The sequence below is a fragment of the Rhinoraja longicauda genome, chromosome 20, assembly GCF_053455715.1.
Source record: "Rhinoraja longicauda isolate Sanriku21f chromosome 20, sRhiLon1.1, whole genome shotgun sequence".
NCBI classification, from domain to species: domain Eukaryota; kingdom Metazoa; phylum Chordata; class Chondrichthyes; order Rajiformes; family Arhynchobatidae; genus Rhinoraja; species Rhinoraja longicauda.
This window is the reverse complement of record NC_135972.1, coordinates 11,414,332-11,433,843: the sequence shown is the minus strand read 5'-3', so window position 1 is coordinate 11,433,843 and position 19,512 is coordinate 11,414,332. Positions and strand designations below refer to the sequence as shown.

Here is a 19,512-nt window from a genome sequence, read left to right as displayed (position 1 = left end):
CGGCTCTGATTTGTTCTGTACCTTTTCATACCTAGTTTCCCTCTCCCGTGACTCAAAGCAACTCGAGTACTCATCCAAAGAGGACCATCAAAGTCCAATCTTCAACCACTCTCTCAGACAGTCATAGTTCCATGCTTGCTGATATTAGTGGAGAAGGTGGAATTATAAGTACAGAGGAGGGGTGTAAGGAGCCTTGCGGGGATATAGATCAGTATGGAGAGTGGACAAGACCACGGCAAATGGCATATTCTGTGGAATGAGCTGTGTGCTCATCCACTTTGGTGCACATAACCAAAAAGGAGAGTATTTATGAGCAGCGAGAGACTGTTTATGTTCCATAGGATCTAAGTGTCATTGTAGATTTAGTTTCGTTTATTGTCACGTGTACCGAGGTAGTGAAAAGCTTTTGTTGCGTGCTATTCAGTCAGCAGAAAGATAATACACGATTACAATTGAGCCATTTACAGTGTATAGATACATGATAAGGGAATAACGCTTAGTGCAAGGTAAAACCAGTAAAGTCCGATCAAAGATAGTCCAAAGGTCACCAAAGAGGTAGATAATAGTTCAGCGCTGCTCTCTGGTTGTGGTTTGATGCTTCAGTTGCCTGATAAAAGCTGGGAAGAAACTGTCCCTGAAACTGGAGGTATGCGTTTTCACACTTCTACATCTTTTTACATCATATATGTTGATTATTTTAATATTGTCTTTTTACCTTAATAATGTCATTTTTATCTTATTTATCCTTGGAATATTACTGCTGAGATGACCCGTGGTCTTGTCAAATACATTTCATTGTATCGTTGACCCTATGCCAACCTACATATGACAAATAAAATTATTATTATTATTAGGAGCCTTTTGCCTGACAGAAGAGGGAAGAAGAGGGATTAGCCAGGGTGCGACTCATCCTTAATTGTGCTGCTGGCCTTGCATAGGCAACGTGAGGTATAAATGAAGTCAATAGAAGGGAGATTGATTTGGGTGATGGTCTGGGCTGCGTCCACAATTTGCTGCAATTTCTTGCGATCTTGCAATACAGTTTACAATACAGAGCTTTATTGTCATTCGGTACCGAGATACCGAACGAAATTACATTTCCAGCAGTCACAGAACACAACAAAAAAGAAAAGAACACAAGACACACGACCCCAACACAAACATCCATCACAGTGACTCCAAACACCCCCTCACTGTGATGGAAGGCAACAAAACTTCCACTCTCTTCCCCCCACGCCCACGGACAGACAGCTCGACCCCTACCGAGGCGACCGACACGCACAGCCCCCGCAAGGGGATGGAAGTCCCCGCAGCCGAGCCGCACCGGGCACTGAACCGTCCCGCGGCCGAGCCATACCGGGCGATGGAAGGCCCCACGGCCGAGCCGCGCCGGCGATGTTAAGTCCAGCGGCCGAGCCGCACCGAGCGCTGAACCGTCCCGCGGCCGTACCGGGCGATGGAGCGATGTTAAGTCCAGCGGCCGAGCCGCGACGGAAGGCCCCATGGGCGATGGAAAGCCCCGCGGCCGAGCCGCGCCCCGAGGAAGAGACCTAAAAAAAGAAAGGTTTCCCCCACCCCACCACCCCCCACCCCCCCCCCACCCCACCCCCTACACATACACAACCAAAAACAAAAACCATCCCAACACCAACACACAAACAAAAAAGGAAAAAAGACAAACAGACTGCCAGCGAGCCGCAGCCGTTAGGCGCAGCCACACGTGAGCTGTTCCCAAACCAAGCTGTGATGCATCCCGATAAATCACTGAAGGTCAATGTACAGGTGCAGCGAAGGATTATGAGGACAAATGATATGTTAATCTTTATTGTGCGGATTTGATTACTGGAATAAGGACTTTTTATTGAACTTGTGTACGGTCTTAGTGAGGCCCCACCTAGAGCATTGTGTAATCTTTCATTCTCAGTAACCAGGAGAGAATGTACTTGCAGCAAAGATCCACTGGAATGATTCCAGAGATGGTGTGTTTGCAGTATTAATAGAGATTGAGTAGATGGGGAATGTATTCTTTGTTTAGAAGAATGTGAAATTTCAAAGAAACTTACATTATTAATAGGTTGCACAGGCTGTATGCAGGGAGCATGGTTTATCCTGGCTGAGGGTGCCTAGAAGCAAGAGGAACAGTTTGAGAATGAGAAAGAGGCAGATGGTGACTGAGGCATGGAGAAATCTCTTCACTCAGGTAGGCAAACCTTTGAATTCTATGCTCCAGAGAGCTGTGGAAGCTCAGTTGTGTTCACCCAGAAAATAAATTTGATGATTTATCAATTGGTGATTGAGATGACCTGTATTCTTGATCTGCATCCATCCCTTTCCTATGCCACCTCCCGAGCAAGGTCCCCTCCTATTCCAGCTCTAAACTCACATGTGTTTGTTTGTTTGTTTCGCATCTCCCCTCATCAGGAGCTTTAGAGATGTATGGACGTTAACAAAATGAAGGGATATGGGGATTGTGCTGAGAAATGGCACTGAGGTAAAATGTTATCATTCCATAGTCATGCAGTAATGTTAAATCAATCATGAGATCAAGGAAGGTGAAATGGGAAACCTGCCTATTTTTTGTAAATAACACTGAGGGATCTTTAAAGCCAGATTTACATGCCAACATGGATTATACTCCGTATAAGAAAATAACTGCAGATGCTGCTACAAATCGATTTATTCACAAAATGCTGGAGTAACTCAGCAGGTCAGGCAGCATCTCGGGAGAGAAGGAATGGGTGACGTTTCGGGTCGAGACCCTTCTTCAGACGGAAGAAGAAGGGTCTCGACCCGAAACGTCACCCATGGATTATACTCCATTGCGATAGTAATACTGAGGTAGCATCCAGATCATATTATAGACAATAGACAATAGACAATAGGTGCAGGAGTAGGCCATTCAGCCCTTCGAGCCAGCACCGCCATTCAATGCGATCATGGCTGATCACTCTCAATCAGTACCCCGTTCCTGCCTTCTCCCCATACCCCCTCACTCCGCTATCCTTAAGAGCTCTATCCAGCTCTCTCTTGAAAGCATCCAACGAACTGGCCTCCACTGCCTTCTGATGCAGAGAATTCCACACCTTCACCACTCTCTGACTGAAAAAGTCCTTCCTCATCTCCGTTCTAAATGGCCTACCCCTTATTCTTAAACTGTGGCCCCTTGTTCTGGACTCCCCCAACATTGGGAACATGTTTCCTGCCTCTAATGTGTCCAATCCCCTAATTATCTTATATGTTTCAATAAGATCCCCCCTCATCCTTCTAAATTCCAGTGTATACAAGCCCAATCGCTCCAGCCTTTCAACATACGACAGACCCGCCATTCCGGGAATTAACCTAGTGAACCTACGCTGCACGCCCTCCATAGCAAGAATATCCTTCCTCAAATTTGGAGACCAAAACTGCACACAGTACTCCAGGTGCGGTCTCACCAGGGCCCGGTACAACTGTAGGACCTCTTTGCTCCTATACTCAACTCCTCTTGTTACGAAGGCCAACATTCCATCTCTGGAGGAGGCTTGAACTCACACCCTGTGATTCAGGAAAAAAAATGTTACAATTGAGCCATAGCTGTGTGAAGGAAGATAAAACCAGCTTTACCAGTAATAAGAAGGAACAGCAGATGCTGGTTTATACCAAAGGGAGACACAAAGTACTGGAGTAACTCAACGGGTCTATGAAATAAATGGACAGATCCCGACCCGAAACGTCACCTATCCATTTTCTTCAGAGATGCTGCCTGACCTGCTGAGTTACTTCAGCACTTTGTGTCTATCTCAGGTTTACCTGTTTTTCAATTGCTGATTTGCATACTTTCTCACTCTGTAAACAGTCAATGCGAAGACAGGTTCACACACAAGTAGTTATTGAAGCACAATTTATTTAGCATTTGCAAGACCAACATTTACCTATTTGACAATTGAACTAACAGAACCATCTATGCTTGAACACAGACCGTTACAAATACCATCCTCGATTCTATAAGAAATTATAAAAGTTCACAGTTGTAACGTTTTAAGGATGGGAGGTTGTTCACTGTCACATGATTGATGGTTGTCGGTAAGGAGAGGAAGAGGCAGTGAACTGTCTCTCACTGTCTTTGAACAATGTGGGGCGGTTTTTGAGGTAGTAAAATGCCCGACTGGTTTTGAGTTCAGCTCCAGCGATACTTCTCACTCAAATGCCTTTCTCTCTTTGTCACATTTGGAGATCGACGAGCTTTGTAAGAGTTTCTGGCACAAGTTGAGATTCCAAGATCCCTCCCTCACCACCCCCCCACTGCCACTGAAAAGTTTTACTTGGTAACGAGCAACATCATTTCCAATAGCTAGTCTCAATGAACAGGAATTACAGAAACCTTGCATTTTACTTGAAAAAACAGCGCGTCATTCAAAAGGCATTAATTAAACATATACATAACTACGCTGTCAGAAGTAAATTTGAACGCGTTACTCCCAAAATACCAACCTGCAAATCAAGCTTTGGTATTAAAGGAACAAGCGGTTTATTTTTAAAATCGCATAAATCAAACACGTGTAAAACGCGATGTACCTGTGCGTGCAATATTAATTGATACTTTATTGTCACAAGAACTTGGTGCAGTGAAATTCTTTGCTTTGCATACAACACACAAGTAGGCAGAGTCACCACGCATATAGGGCGCCAACAAAGTTACAAAAAGTATTCAATATAGTCCCTCTTCTTTTTCGCGCCCCCCCCCAATATTTTTGTGTGCTCTAAATTATCTTTAATAAATAACGATTTATCATTTCAAGATCATGCTTTCACCCTTCACAATTCTATTACACAATATTTTTAAAATATTTTCTATAACATTGATTATAAAGATAGAAATAACATTACTGCAATAATCTGTCAAAATTAAATTTTTTGCCTACCTACCTTTTTAGTTATTTGGCCTCATAAATCAGAGTCGGTCCTATGATAGTGTTGTCTTACATTTGTTTTAAAAAGGTATTCCCCTCACCCATAAGAACCAGCTTATTAAATATAAAACTTGCTCGGCAACCTGTGGTGGTCAATTTCAACTGCGCTTAGGTTTGCTTCCTTTCAATCTCGCTTTCACCAGGGAGGAGAGAGAGCGCACAAGCAACTCTGAAAGCTGAGCAAAAAAAAGTTTTTTTCTTTCTTATTCATTTTCAGAGATTAGTGTGAATTGGGAAGCTGACCACTACAGGGCATTATTTAAATTATATACAAAAAAATGTTGCAATCATCAGGTCAGCCACATCTGTCGGGAAGAGACACAGAGCTGATAGTTCACGTCAAAGACACTTTGCCTGATTTGGGAAGGAGACAATAGAAGCCTATCAAGTTGCAGCGTGAAGGTTTCAGTGGGATTTCTGTGGCAGTGGTAAAACTAAGGTGATTATGGAAATTAGATGTAAACAGCATTCTCTGGTCAACGAGTGAATGGGAACTGTTAGAGAGTGAGAACATTGGGATGGGAACATAGGTGAAAGGAAGTAGAAGTGACAGAATGCAGAGCAGGGCAATTGAATTCTATAACTGCAGGTAATTTCATTTCTCTGTGTCTGTCACTCATCTGTGACATGAGCTCAGTTTATGTGTTGTTTCCACTTTTCTCTCTTCTTTGCGAGTGCAGCACATGCCCAGCCAAACCTGCCAGACATGTCTTCCTACTCTGCATTTTGTAGCTCTTTTATTTTGTTAATGTCTGATGCTGCAATGAAGTCCTGATGCAAGAGGTTTCAAGACAAATCATCAACTATCCCTTTGCTTCTACAGATATCACCTGACCCCCCCTTTGTGTTCCTCCATCAGTTCTTTTTTTTTTGTTGCTCCAGATCGCAGTATCACACAAAGGGTGATGGGTGTATGGAACAAGCTGCCAGAGGAGGTAGTTGAGGCTGGGAGTAAACCATCATTTAAGAAACAGTTAGACAGGTACATGGATAGGACAAGTTTGGAGTGATATGGAGCAAGCGCAGCAAGCTGGGACATTGTTGGCCGGTGTGGGCGAGTTGGGCCGAAGAGCCTGTTTCCACACTATCACTCTATGACTCTATCTATGACTCTATCTTGGGTCCCTTTTATTCTTTTATTTGGGTTCATTTGTCTCTGTTCTTGCTAACTGTTCCCATTCACTTATTAACCAGACAACCTTGTTTGCACCTGATCCACATGGGCACCTTGGTGATACCCACCACCACCCCCCGCCCCACCTGACCTGCTGAGTGCTTACATATAATCAAGAGGGACATAGATTTGATGAATACACAGTCTTTTTCCCAGGATAGGGATAGCAAGAACCCAAGGGCCCGGGTTGAAGGTAAGAAGGGAATGATTTAATGGGAACCCAAGGGAGCAACGTTTTACACACAGAGGGTGGTGCGTACATGGAATGAGCTGTCAAAGGAAGTAGTCGGGACAGATACAATAACAATTTTTTTTTTAAACGTTTGGGCAGGTACATGGATTGGAAAGGTGTCGATGAATAAGGGCCAAATGGGACCAGTTGAGAAGGGGCATCCTTGCTCTATGACTATATTATGTTCTCATTTTATTTTTCGTTTTCAGCACCTGCAGTTTTTGTTTGGATTTTCATGATTTATATTACATGTTTTAATTTAAAAAAGCAAAATTTATCGTAGGGCAAGGTTACTTTTCCAAGAAACTTTCAAAGCTCACTGTCTGAGCTGCTGCCACTGTGCCACCAACATGAGTGTGATGTATTACTTAGTCAATGGTGGCTCATCATGACTCCTAGGGAGAACATTTTATCAGAGTCTCTGGTTAGGTGGAACATTTTAATGATATTTTGGTGTCAGATAGCTCCCAATTCAGCCAGTTCATTTTATTTTGCCATTACCTTGGGAAAGTCAATCGAAAATGACAGACATATTACAGACTTGTTCGATGGTCAATGGTTCACTAAATGATAACAACAGATTGAAGATGGATACAAAAGTACAATATTGGGGATTAATCAGATTTGGAATGTCAAAAATTATCAAGTGCCATCATCATAAAAAGCTTTAAGTAGGTCACATTTACAATAGTGGATTCTGTAAAATATTCTGTAGGAGATAAAAGTTAATGTGCTTTATGGTATAGGACTTCAATATAACTGTATCTTTAACACCGGAGTTAAACAATGGGGAAACGTATATTGCATTAATATTTAAGTGAAGGGAATTATTTCAAGAAGCCTGCACTCCAGCGGGGCAATCTCAGAGGAAATCCCATTTGCACAGAAACTATTACATAGACAAATGAGTCTGCTGTGGATGGAAGCAAGAGGAGGAGCTGACAGGAGGCAGTTCTGAGAAAATGTTTGAAGGCTTGCGATTTAAAAAATATATATTTTAAATATATGTAGGAAGCCTGAGCTGCAATCCCATTTTTTACCATCTACCTATTAAGTGATTTCCAAGCCGAGAAGCACTTCATAATCAATTCTAAAACATTTAGTGCAGTTTTGCAAGAGAAGATAGGACTAATAAAAGATAGGTTTCGGCAATAACATAGGCAGGTTTAGGAATATAGGATGATCGGCAAACTAGGTATATCAAAGATGAATTGAGCATGTGAATCTGATCTTTAGGTTCCATGGGAAAGCTGACAAGTGAAAAATCTGTTTAATCTTTCTGGAAACCTGAACAAAGTATCGATGTATAGGACGCCTCAATAAACTATTCAGTCAGCATATAATGTAATGGTCCAGATCACACCAGATTTTAAACTTGCCTAGGACAGTAACTCACAATGATGTCATTTGTGTTGCCTGCTACATTGCTGGATTCCTATTTAAATCCAATAGAAGAGAATATCAGGAAGAATATATAAAGGGCAATTGATTGGCCACTAACTGCTTTGGACTAATGCCAAGACAATTTTAAACTCCAATAAATTTCTACGTGAGGCAAAATCGCAGGTAAATAATGCAATCACAGACAAGGTACAAACAAGAACCAATTTTCCAACGTCAGACACAGTTGTTTTCAATAAGCAAATTACAATTATTATTAAGGCAAACATCACAGTCCAAAATGTCTATGCATTCTTTGGTCACAATTATAGTGAGAAATCAGTGCAACAAATGCAAACCCTGTATAAAAACAGCTGAAAATGTACACTATAATTTCACGAAGCAGTGATTCTGCCAATGTTGTGATAGAACAATTTAAATGAATTTTTTTATCGTCTTTACAGTGATTCTTTTTTTGTTGGGATTAATCAAAATGAAAAGTGCCTTTTTCATCATGAGCTGAAAATAACGTGGTAGATTTTTATCTTCATTTCTGGATGGTAATCTGGCAGAATGGAGCCTATTGCCCATCCAAATGGCAAATAAACATGATGAGTTCTATAGGGGGTAAATGCTGTTATAAACCAGATTAAGAGTCAAGCAAAGAAGCCAACATTTAACCCTACAAATTGAGCATATTGTCTTTTTCCACAGTTCAAACAAATAGTGAATTCAAGAGAGAAATTAAGATTAATTGTGTGAGCAGCCAAACTGCAAATATTGAAAAATCACAGATATATCGCCTGTATTTACTAAGCATTGATGATTTAGATGGGAACCATTTTGCAACATGTGTAAGCGAAGCCGCACCACAGACATACAAATTGTAGAGTTTGTCCTGAAAGTAAGATGCCCTAAGAAATGATTGTAGCTACATGAACACGTCACACAGCAAAAATAATTATATTTTCACTCTTTATTAGCAGCGGCACAAATATATCTTGCTTGTAAAATGCAATAATGGTGGAGGGAAGCTGACTAGCAGGAAGAAAGCCCTGCCCCAGGGGCACCTGGCAATGTTCTTTTTACAAACTGATGACTTATTGATGCAAAGTCCACTTTGCAGATTTATGTTGGCAAATAATGACTAGGGTGCCATTTTGACTAAGTGTGGCCTTATTCGATAAGATCCTAGGATGGAAAGGAAGAAAACAGATTGATATTAAAGTACATTAACAGCAAACCAGTTCATCCAACAAGATTTCCAAGAAAGAAACGTAGGCAAACTGAATCAACTGACTTTACATTTTCAAAGACATTTGATAAACATTTTTTTATATCCCATAACCAGGAACTTATGGATCTGTCTGTTAAGGTGTCATTTATCATATGAATAAATAGCTTGTTACAGAACTAATGTGTAATTATGTTTCGGGGGAGGAGAAATAAATTATGTTTTGGTCTTTTGTAAAAGTCATAGATTGGTGAGAAACACAGCTTGAAAACAGTCCATTTAGCCCACCAGGTCTACACCGACCATCAACCACCCATTTACACAAATCCTACTTTCATCCCATTTTTATTCTCCCTACATTCCCATTGACATCCAGCAGATTCCAACACTCACCGACACAGTAGGAGCAATTTGCACTGGTCAATTAACCTACCAACCCGCACATGTTGGGATGTGAGATGAAACCCACCATGTCACAGAGAGCATGTACAAACTCCAGGAGAAATAAGAAACTGCAGATGCTGGTTTATACAAAAGATAGACACAAAGTGCTGGAGGAACTCAGCGGGTCAGGGAGCATCTCTGGAGATAAAGGGTGGGTGACGTTTCGGGGCAGGACAAGTCTGAGGAAGGGTCCCGACCCGAAATGTCATCTGGCCTTTTTCTCCAGAAATGCTGCTTGACTCACTGAGTTATTGCAGCACTTTGTGTCCATCTTTGGTACAAACTCCACACTGACAGCAGCCAAGGTCAGGACTGAACCCTATGGAACTAATTTACCCAATGGAAATACATCCTACCTAACACATTTTGTGGCCATTCTTTACTGATCCAGTATTTGGGTTTGGAAGATCCACTGATAAGGCTGTTCAGACATATTTTACCAATAGGAGGCCTTTCATAAAATTTGTATTTATGCTGCCTCTTAGAATTATCTATCCAAAGAATTACATTCCTCCGATCTTTTTGCAAAGCCAAGCGTTTGATAAACAGGCCCTACTTTTATCATCTCTCTTAAATTATTGATAGACACTGCCAGAGAGCAAAGCAGCATTATCCCCATGACTACATGTCAGGCAGTTCAACCTTGGTGGTATGGAAACTTTTAGCATTAATAAATAGAAACTGAATTATCAATCATTTGGACAAGTGTGCATTGATTGAGGAAAGCCAGCTTATATTTGTTTAAGGCAAATCCTGCATTACCAACTTGACAAAATGTCTCGATGAGGTAGCAGAAAAGGTGAATGAGGGGAATGTAGATGATGTACGTTTATGTACTTTCAAATGATATTTAATATTGTGCTGCCTAATAGGCTTGCCATGAAGATAGAAGCCAACAGGACAATGGGAGAAGTTGCAATTTGGATCAAACATGGCAAAGGAAACAGAGTAGAGCAGTTGTGACAGCACGTCCTCCCTTTGATGTCGCTCTGATCTCTATCACTGGCTGACAGGCCACGGGTGGCCAATCCCCAGCATCGTTAGTAACAGCTGGGTCCAATTAGCTGATTTGTAGGAAGAAACTGCAGATGCTGGTTTGCACCAAAGATGGACACTAAATGTTGGTGTGACTCAGTGGGTCAGGCAGCATCTCTGGAGAAAAGGAACAGGTGGCGTTGAAGAGCCTCGACCCAAAACATCACCTATTCCTTTTTTCCAGAGATGCTGCCCAATTAGCTGATATTGGTTTGACCACCTGAGGAGCAGCGCCCTCATGTGGGCCTGGACTTTCTTGTAAATAAAATATATCATACGAGTTCACCCTGCTGCGAGTGTCGGTGTGGTCACTGCCCAATCCGCGTAATCCCCAATGCCACTCAGTAAATAGATGATCTTTAAAATGAAGTGAAGTGAAGTGTGCTGTGGGTTTCCCCAGCATAGTGTCAGTATAACACATATAAACAAATTAGACCTGGGACAGTCTCCAAATTTGCAGCTGACACAACATTTGGAAACTCAGAAGCATAAAAATACAGTAGATTTTGAATTGATATGGACAAACTGACATGTGGCAGGTGAAATGTAACTGAAGAAAAAAAAATGCAGTGTTTCATTTCAGTAATAAGAATGAAGAAAGCCAAAGTAAGTTAGTTTAAAAAGAGTAGGGAAAAGAGGTAAAGTAGTGAAGTAAAGAAAATGAAGGCCTGAGAGTTAGCATTTAGGTTAAACAAAGAAGTGAGGGTTTAAAGAAGGGTCCTCAGGGCAATTAAAGCAGTAAGTGTTTTTGAGGGATATTCGTTTAGCTGAGTTCATCAAATAAATAGAGGCTTGGCAGGGAACCTCAGCTCCATATAGTGCAAATCCTGTGCAAATTGTGAGCATCTGGATGCTCCCCGTGTCCTGGACAAACACAGGTGCAGAGAGCATCGTCAACAGAAGCAACTCAAGCTCTGGGGTTTGGAGCTTTAGCAGCAGTATCTGTGGTTTATCCATAAAGCTGCTTGTTTTATGAACATCATGATTCGGGAGGTGGTCACTCTGCAGGCAGAGAGGAAATGGATGACCTCCAGACTGATTACAAAAATAAGAGCTCAGCTCCCAAGGGTTTGTTGCTCTTGAACCAATATTCAACTCTACGAATTGATGGGGGAGAGGTTTCTCCTCAGGATTGCAATCAGATCCAAGACCATAAAACCATGGGTCTCAGCTACGTCAGGAGAGAGGAAAAAGGTCAAGAGAGCAATAGTTACAGGTAGAGTCATAGAGCCATACAGCTTAGAAACAGGCCCTTTGGTCCAACTTGCCCACAATTTAAACTAGCATCTGCAGTTTTTTTCCCTACATTTCAGATTGAAGACCGTATGAAGGATCTGACAAAAGGTCCTTAACCTGAATTTTGTATAATCACAGATGGACCTGCTGATAGTTTCTAGCATTTTGTGTTTTAATTTTCGATTTCCTGCATTTACAGTATTTGATTTTCATTTGGGAGAAGCAATCTGTTCAGAAGGCAGAGATATCTAGATTCTTGATTAGTACCGGTATTAAGGGTTATGGGGAGAAGGCAAGAGAATAGAGTTAGGAGGGAGAGATAGATCCTCCATAGGTAGACACATAAAGCTGGAGTAACTCAGCAGGACAGGCAACATCTCTGGAGAGAAGGAATTGGTGACGTTTCAGGTCGAGACGAAGGGATTAAAAGTACCATTAGCAAATTTGCAGATGATACTAAGTTGGGGGGTAGTGTGAATTGTGAGGAAGATGCAATAAGGCTGCAGGGTGACCTGGACAGGTTGTGTGAGTGGGCGGATACATGGCAGATGCAGTTTAATGTAGATAAGTGTGAGGTTATTCACTTTGGAAGTAAGAATAGAAAGGCAGATTATTATCTGAATGGTGTCAAGTTAGGAGGAGGGGGAGTTCAACGAGATCTGGGTGTCCTAGTGCATCAGTCAATGAAAGGAAGCATGCAGGTTCAGCAGGCAGTGAAGAAAGCCAATGGAATGTTGGCCTTCGTAACAAGAGGAGTTGAGTATAGGAGCAAAGAGGTCCTTCTACAGTTGTACCGGGCCCTGGTGAGACCGCACCTGGAGTACTGTGTGCAGTTTTGGTCTCCAAATTTGAGGAAGGATATTCTTGCTATGGAGGGCGTGCAGCGTAGGTTCACTAGATTAATTCCCGGAATGGCGGGACTGTCGTATGTTGAAAGGCTGGAGCGATTGGGCTTGTATACACTGGAATTTAGAAGGATGAGGGGGGATCTTATTGAAACATATAAGATAATTAGGGGATTGGACACATTAGAGGCAGATAACATGTTCCCAATGTTGGGGGAGTCCAGAACAAGGGGCCACAGTTTGAGAATAAGGGGTAGGCCATTTAGAACGGAGATGAGGAAGAACTTTTTCAGTCAGAGGGTGGTGAAGGTGTGGAATTCTCTGCCTCAGAAGGCAGTGGAGGCCAGTTCGTTGGATGCTTTCAAGAGAGAGCTGGATAGAGCTCTTAAGGATAGCGGAGTGAGGGGGTATGGGGAGAAGGCAGGAACGGGGTACTGATTGATAGTGATCAGCCATGATCGCATTGAATGGCGGTGCTGGCTCGAAGGGCTGAATGGCCTACTCCTGCACCTATTGTCTATTGTCTATTGTCTATTGAGACCTTTCTCCACACTGATGAATTCAGACTGATAGATCAGCCACGATTGCATGGCGGAGTAGACTTGATGGGCCGAATGGCTTTATTCTGCTCCCATCACTTATGAACATGAATAGAGGTGCAATTAAACTATTTCACCGGCTGGCAAATAGCAGGGAAATATAGGAAATGTTCTAAAGGCATAGAACAATGATAATAGGGGAGTTTAACTGTTGAGATATAATGGGATAAATTTCATTGGAATTTCAGTGTATCCTATTGTACATGAGAATAAACTGAATCTAAAAGAACTCTGGGCTACGAATATCAAAGACTAATGAACCAAATCAATTAAAAGAACGTTTCCAAATTACTCACAACATCAGAATCATCGTGATAAGTTCTTTCAGTGTTTGATCTGTTGCCATCCAGACTTTCAGCAATGCAGACTTCATCAGTATTAGTTTGCAGAACTGAATAACGATAGACCAAAGCCCTGTAAAGAAGGAAGGAAGTCATTCATACACCTTGAGTATAGAAATATACTACATTAAACTTTTGAGACCTGAGCTGTTCAAAATGAACTAGAAAATGAAAAGGTCCTTCAATATCCAGCACAAGGTGGATGGATAAAGGCACACCGTCAATCAGAAAGCTCCTGAAACATATACATAAATTCATTGAAAAAAAACATGGTTCAGCACAAGCAAGGGCAACATTTATTGCCTGCGTCTAATCTTGTATGAGGATGTTGCTAGGACTTGATGGTCTGAGCTTTAGGGAGAGGTTGGGCAGGCTAAGACTTTATTCCTTGGAGTGCAGGAGGATGAGGGGTGATCTGACAGAGGTGTAGAAGATCATGAGGGGAATAGAATAGAAGCACTTATACCCAGAATAGGGAAATCAATAAAGAGAGGACATAGGTTTAACGTGAGAGAGGAAAATTTTAATTGAAACACGAGGGACAACGTTTTCACACAAGAGGGTCGTGTAAGTGTATGCATGGATTACAATTTAAAGCAAATTCCTTCAAAATGGAAAAAAATGAAGCAACGATTACCTATTGTTTCACATTTTGCATCAAGTTGACTTACTGAATGAAAAATAAACAATATACTTTTAATCCTATGACGTTTTCTTCAAATATAATGCAGCATCTTTGTCTTATCGAAATCCCTGACTCACCACCACCCTCACTCTTTAGACACTACACACTTTGCTAAAACATCTTTCTTACACAAGGGAAATACATTTTCTATTGGACAAAATTAATGAAAGTCATTCAAGTAATTTGGCAATTTCAGGACATTTCCAGTGCAACTGGAAGTAAATTGATAAGATGAATAATCAGAACGATACGAATTGTTCTGCAGACTTCGTGCTTCACATTATTGTGCAGCTATGTCTTCATTTTGCTCATAAAAGGGCCATATCCAAAATGCTGTATTGCAGAGGTTTCTTTCAGATTTAGATTATAAACGTCCTAAAGCAAGGTTAATCAATTCCAGTTTTCTATAACTGCTTACCTTCCACCGCACACATACTTCTTGAAAATAAGGACAATGCCTGTTATCATCAGTATTGATGCTCCCAATACACTCAAAACTATGATGATGACAGTAATCTTGGGCATCTGTTAAAAATGAAACCACATTTACAATATTAAGAAAGGCAAAATTTAATGCAGTTTCAACTGGTACACAGAAAGAACTTGCTTTTATAAAGCACCATGTTTCCAAAACAGTTCAAACAATTTGAACCAAAATTTCCTGCAATAAAAATCCATAATAATGACAGGCACATCCAAAAGCAGAAGTCTACAAATGCTGGAAATTTGAAATAAATACAAAAAATTGCTGGAAATTATCAATAAACAAGCATTGATGAGGATAGTATATTTTCAGCTTTCTGTTTTTATTTCACAACCTCCATCACAATCTCATGCAATTTACAGGATTTTATGCAAGTCCATGCAAGTACAAATAAGGTGATCCCAAAGTTGTTGCTGGTGATTTGCTGCAATGAAGCAGAGACAAATTTATTTGATTCCCCGATCACATACAGAGGGCAATTTGCCCACAGGCCATTCATCAAATCAGTGGACTCAGAGTGTGTAGAGATTTGCAAACAACATCATTAATATGTTGAAAATCTTCAAAGGAATTTTATACAAAAAAAAATCAAACTTTATGAACTCAATTATTCATGAGCATAAACTGACCCACATCAAGTCCACAAACCAATAGAAGCCCAAATACAAATTGCAGGAAATGTTCCCACGTATGGGTGTATTCCTTTCAATGGCGGGCTGATAACATAATAAATAATCTAAAACATTTTCTATGGTGTTTTGGTTCATACCTAACAATGTAACTCCCTCAGACCACTGCATTTCTGGTCTCTGGTCGATTGTGAAGATTAGGCATAAAATATAGTTCAGCAATGTTAACACTTATCTGAGGGGTTCAACATCTCAACAAAAAGAGATTCCATAAATAATCAACAAGATCTGTCCGATCCTTTGAGATCTTGTAACTTGATTGTATTGTGTGTGAACTTAGCATGTTCAACTCACTGTGGCCTCTTTAAGGCCACTGCCCTCATTTCAGATAACTATAGTTAAATATAAACTGATGAGGCTAAAGAGAAGTTGTACCATTCAGCAAATATTTAGCCATAATTTTCTACGGGTGAGTATGCAAAAGAATAATCCTGTTGTTAATTGTGTTTCGCATGATTCTCACCCACAATTACCAATGGGAGTGGCTGAGGCTTTCAGAGATGATGCACATCCAGGAAATGGCCTTGATGTTTCAATCTATCTCCACTTCACTATTCTAAAAGGAAGATAAATTTAGTAGTATACTTACAGGTTCCACCACCGACAAAATTTGTTCACATCTCGTGTTTGTCATTTCTTCTGATCGATTGGGAGTGAAACCACCTTCACATTTATCTCCTGGGATTTTCCGATACCTTAGAGAATTGATAAACGATTTTAAGATGACAATATCCCATCATTACATGCCTTTACTGTTAATCTAAAAAATGAGAAACAATCGGGGAATATCTGATGTTTTCCAGAGACAACCTCACGAGTTGAAGGATATCAGTACTCTAAAAGCTGCGATATAGGTTGAAGTTCTGGTTTTGCCCCTTGCATGAATTTGCCAGCCAGCAATAAAACACAGTTACTTTTTGACCGGCGATATCAAGGGGAAGGGCTGTCAGCACAAATTATCCCAACATAAGAAAACATAATCAAGAACATAAGAAATATTGAACCAACACCAAAAACTGCAGTTCTCCATTATCCAATCTATTCTGCTCTTTCAGAAAGCAGACTGCTATTGTTGTATTTTATTTCTTAACTAATGCATGTTTCATGCTGGAGTTGGACTAAGCTTGTAACATTGCAACATAGAAACATAGTCATAGAAACATAGAAAATAGATGCAGGAGGAGGCCATTCGGCCCTTCGAGCCAGCACCACCATTCATTGTGATTATAGCTGATCGTCCACAATCAATAACCCGTACCTGCCTTCTCCCCATATCCCTTGATTCCACTAGCCCCTAGAGCTCTATCTAACTCTCTCTTAAATCCATCCAGTGATTTGGCCTCCACTGCCCTCTGTGGCAGAGAATTCCACAAATTCACAACTCTGGGTGAAAAAGTTTTTTCTCACCGCAGTTTTAAATGGCCTCCCCTTTATTCTAAGACTTTGGCCCCTGGTTCTGGACTCGCCCAACATTGGGAACATTTTTCCTGCATCTAGCTTCTCCGGTCCTTTTATAATTTTATATGTTTCTATAAGATCCCCTCTCATCCTTCTAAACTCCAGTGAATACAATCCCAGTCTTTACAATCTTTCCTCATATGTCAGTCCCGCCATCCCAGGGATCAATCTCGTGAACCTAAGCTGCACTGCCTCAATTACAAAGATGTCCTTCCTCAAATTAGGAGACCAAAACTGTACACAATACTCCAGATGTGGTCTTACCAGGGCTCTATACAACTGTAGAAGAACCTCTTTACTCCTATACTGAAATCCTCTTGTTTTGAAGGCCAACATTTCATTATCTTTCTTCACTGCCTGCTGTACCTGCACGCCAACTTTCAGTGACTGGTGTACAAGGACACCCAGGTCTTGCTGCACCTCTCCCTTATCTAACCTAACTCCATTGAGATAATAATCTGCCTCCTTGTTTTTGCCGCCAAAGTGGATAACCTCACATTTATCTATATTATACTGCATCTGCCATGCACGCATCTGCCCACTCACTCAACCTGTCCAGGTCACCCTGCAACCTCCTAACATCCTCTTCACAGTTTACACTGCCACCCAGCTTTGTGTCATCCACAATCTTGCTAGTGTTGCTTCTAATTCCCTCTTCCAAATCATTAATATATATGGTAAACAGTTGCGGCCCCAACACCGAGTCGTGCGGCACTCCACTCGCCACTGCCTGCCATTCTGAAAAGGACCCGTTTATTCCTACTCTTTGCTTCCTGTCTGCCAACCAATTTTCTATCCATGTCAACACCCTACCCCCAATACCATGTGCTCTAATTTTAGTCACCAATCTCCCGTGCGGGACCTTATCAAAGGCTTTCTGAAATTCTAGATACACTACATCCACTAGCACCCCTTCATCATTTTACTTGTCGACCTCAAAATAAATAAACATTCGATGTAACTAGACCACTAATATTTACGGAAAGTACTAAAAGTATAACAATTACAGAAGTACATTTTAGGTCATAGTCAGATTAATAATTCCATATTGTACATCAGTGGAAGGCTTTTATCTGCTGTTAAAAATGGGGCAAAACTGGCCTCAGAGGTCATCTTTGTATTTCTAAATTGATTGATAGCATAGTGTAGATTGGAGAGTTGTGGATAACAGCATGCCAAATATCCGACACTGCTCTGGAAGGAAATGGCTGGCTCATTTGCTGGCTCAAAATGCAGGAGGTGGAACATCACAGCTTTCAGCAAAGCCATTGACACACTTATATTATAGAAGAACTGAACTGATGACACAGCATACAAATGTGTCGTTGGCTTTGTTGAAATAGTTCTCTTCCAGCATCTGTAGCTTCTTGTGCCTTGATTCTGAAACTTTTTTGAATCACTGAATTACCACTATAATGTCCAAAATTTCCTTCATCATTAGTTTACCAAAAAAAGGACAGGTCCATCACCTTGGTTCCAGAGCCTTGCTGGATTATCCTTTTTGTCGGACCAACAGAGTAGAGTAGTCAAACGGTACTGCAACGGCCCGTTAGGCCGAGATACACGGTCCACAAAGTTGGCCTCGGAAGTCGACTATGGGAATGGGTCTCCGGCTTCAGGGGTCAAATCGACCCTCTGATCGCCCACGGATGTCGAGATCGGTATCCTCACCCGGCCCAGGTGCCACACTTTCGGGGGGACTTCCAGGCGGGTGGAGATTTCAAGTGCGCTTTCGTTATTTTATCCGATTAAAAGAGGTACCAGAGCACAAGTTGCCGGATAATCGGTAGTGGACTTGTCCTTTGATGTAACTCGATTGCATCTTATATGCAATGCACATTAGCAACTTAACATTGCAAAAAGATAGATGTTAACAATGTTTTAAAAAATAGTTCACCCTTGTGTCGTCAACAGCTCCTCTTTGCCTTGTAAGCAAAATTCCAAAACACGATTCTTTAAGTCTGGCTGTTCTTTACATTCATCACTATTTCCTTTGCGATAATATCCAAAATCACTTATGTGGGAAAATGAAGAAAACATATTTTTAATGATTATCAATCAATGAAAATTATAGTTACTTGTATTTGCTTAAATTGCATTCTTGTTCAGACTACATTTACACCTTGTTACTTACATTATTTCAATGAGCAGATTTTGGATAGCAGGTCATTGACCCAAAATATTAACCGTTGTTTTCATCTCTACAGATGCTGCATAACCTGCTGTGTATTTCCAGCATTTTCCATTTTTATTTCAGATATTGCACCCCCTTCATGGAGGTACTGCCACATACTCTTATTCTTAACTCTTCCTCAGTCAGTTATTCCCATATTGGACTTTAATTTTTATTTGTACTATTTCAGATTACTCCATTCCAATACTCTGTGAGCTTCATATGGATAAGGAATTTTCCTGGTGTAACGGAGAATAAACATATTTAATCACAAAGGTGTTTTTCCTCGATAATCTACATGCTCTGAATCTCCCTGGTAAATGTCGCTTTTCCTTCATCTTGCTGCTGTAAATTTCACTCTGCTCCCCAATCTTCTCATTGCAAATGTCTGTGCTCCCAGTGGTATAAATATTGAAATAGCTTTGGTTCTCCCTGATCTACCTGTTCAGAAAGCTCAGATGTAGGCAGCAGTGGAGGCCTCAAACTTACTCCATCATTCAATCAGATCATAGTTGATCTTGAATATTGATTTCTCTAACTTCAAGTAACCCCTG

At 41.0% G+C, this 19,512-nt stretch overlaps 1 protein-coding gene across 1 annotated transcript in view; it reads right to left on the bottom strand.

The window, feature by feature from the left end:
- Window positions 1–3,896: 3,896 nt before the first annotated feature.
- The window catches only part of LOC144603563 (sortilin-like), a 120,624-nt gene continuing 105,008 nt past the window's right edge, over window positions 3,897–19,512 (bottom strand). Inside the window, exons 17-21 of the mRNA XM_078416947.1 lie at window positions 18,683–18,799; window positions 15,917–16,022; window positions 14,573–14,679; window positions 13,425–13,542; window positions 3,897–8,926 (exon numbers count right to left, since the gene is read on the bottom strand). Coding sequence (XP_078273073.1) covers window positions 8,912–8,926; window positions 13,425–13,542; window positions 14,573–14,679; window positions 15,917–16,022; window positions 18,683–18,799 — 463 coding nt within the window. The 3' untranslated portion in view covers window positions 3,897–8,911. The remainder of the gene's footprint in view (window positions 8,927–13,424; window positions 13,543–14,572; window positions 14,680–15,916; window positions 16,023–18,682; window positions 18,800–19,512) is intronic.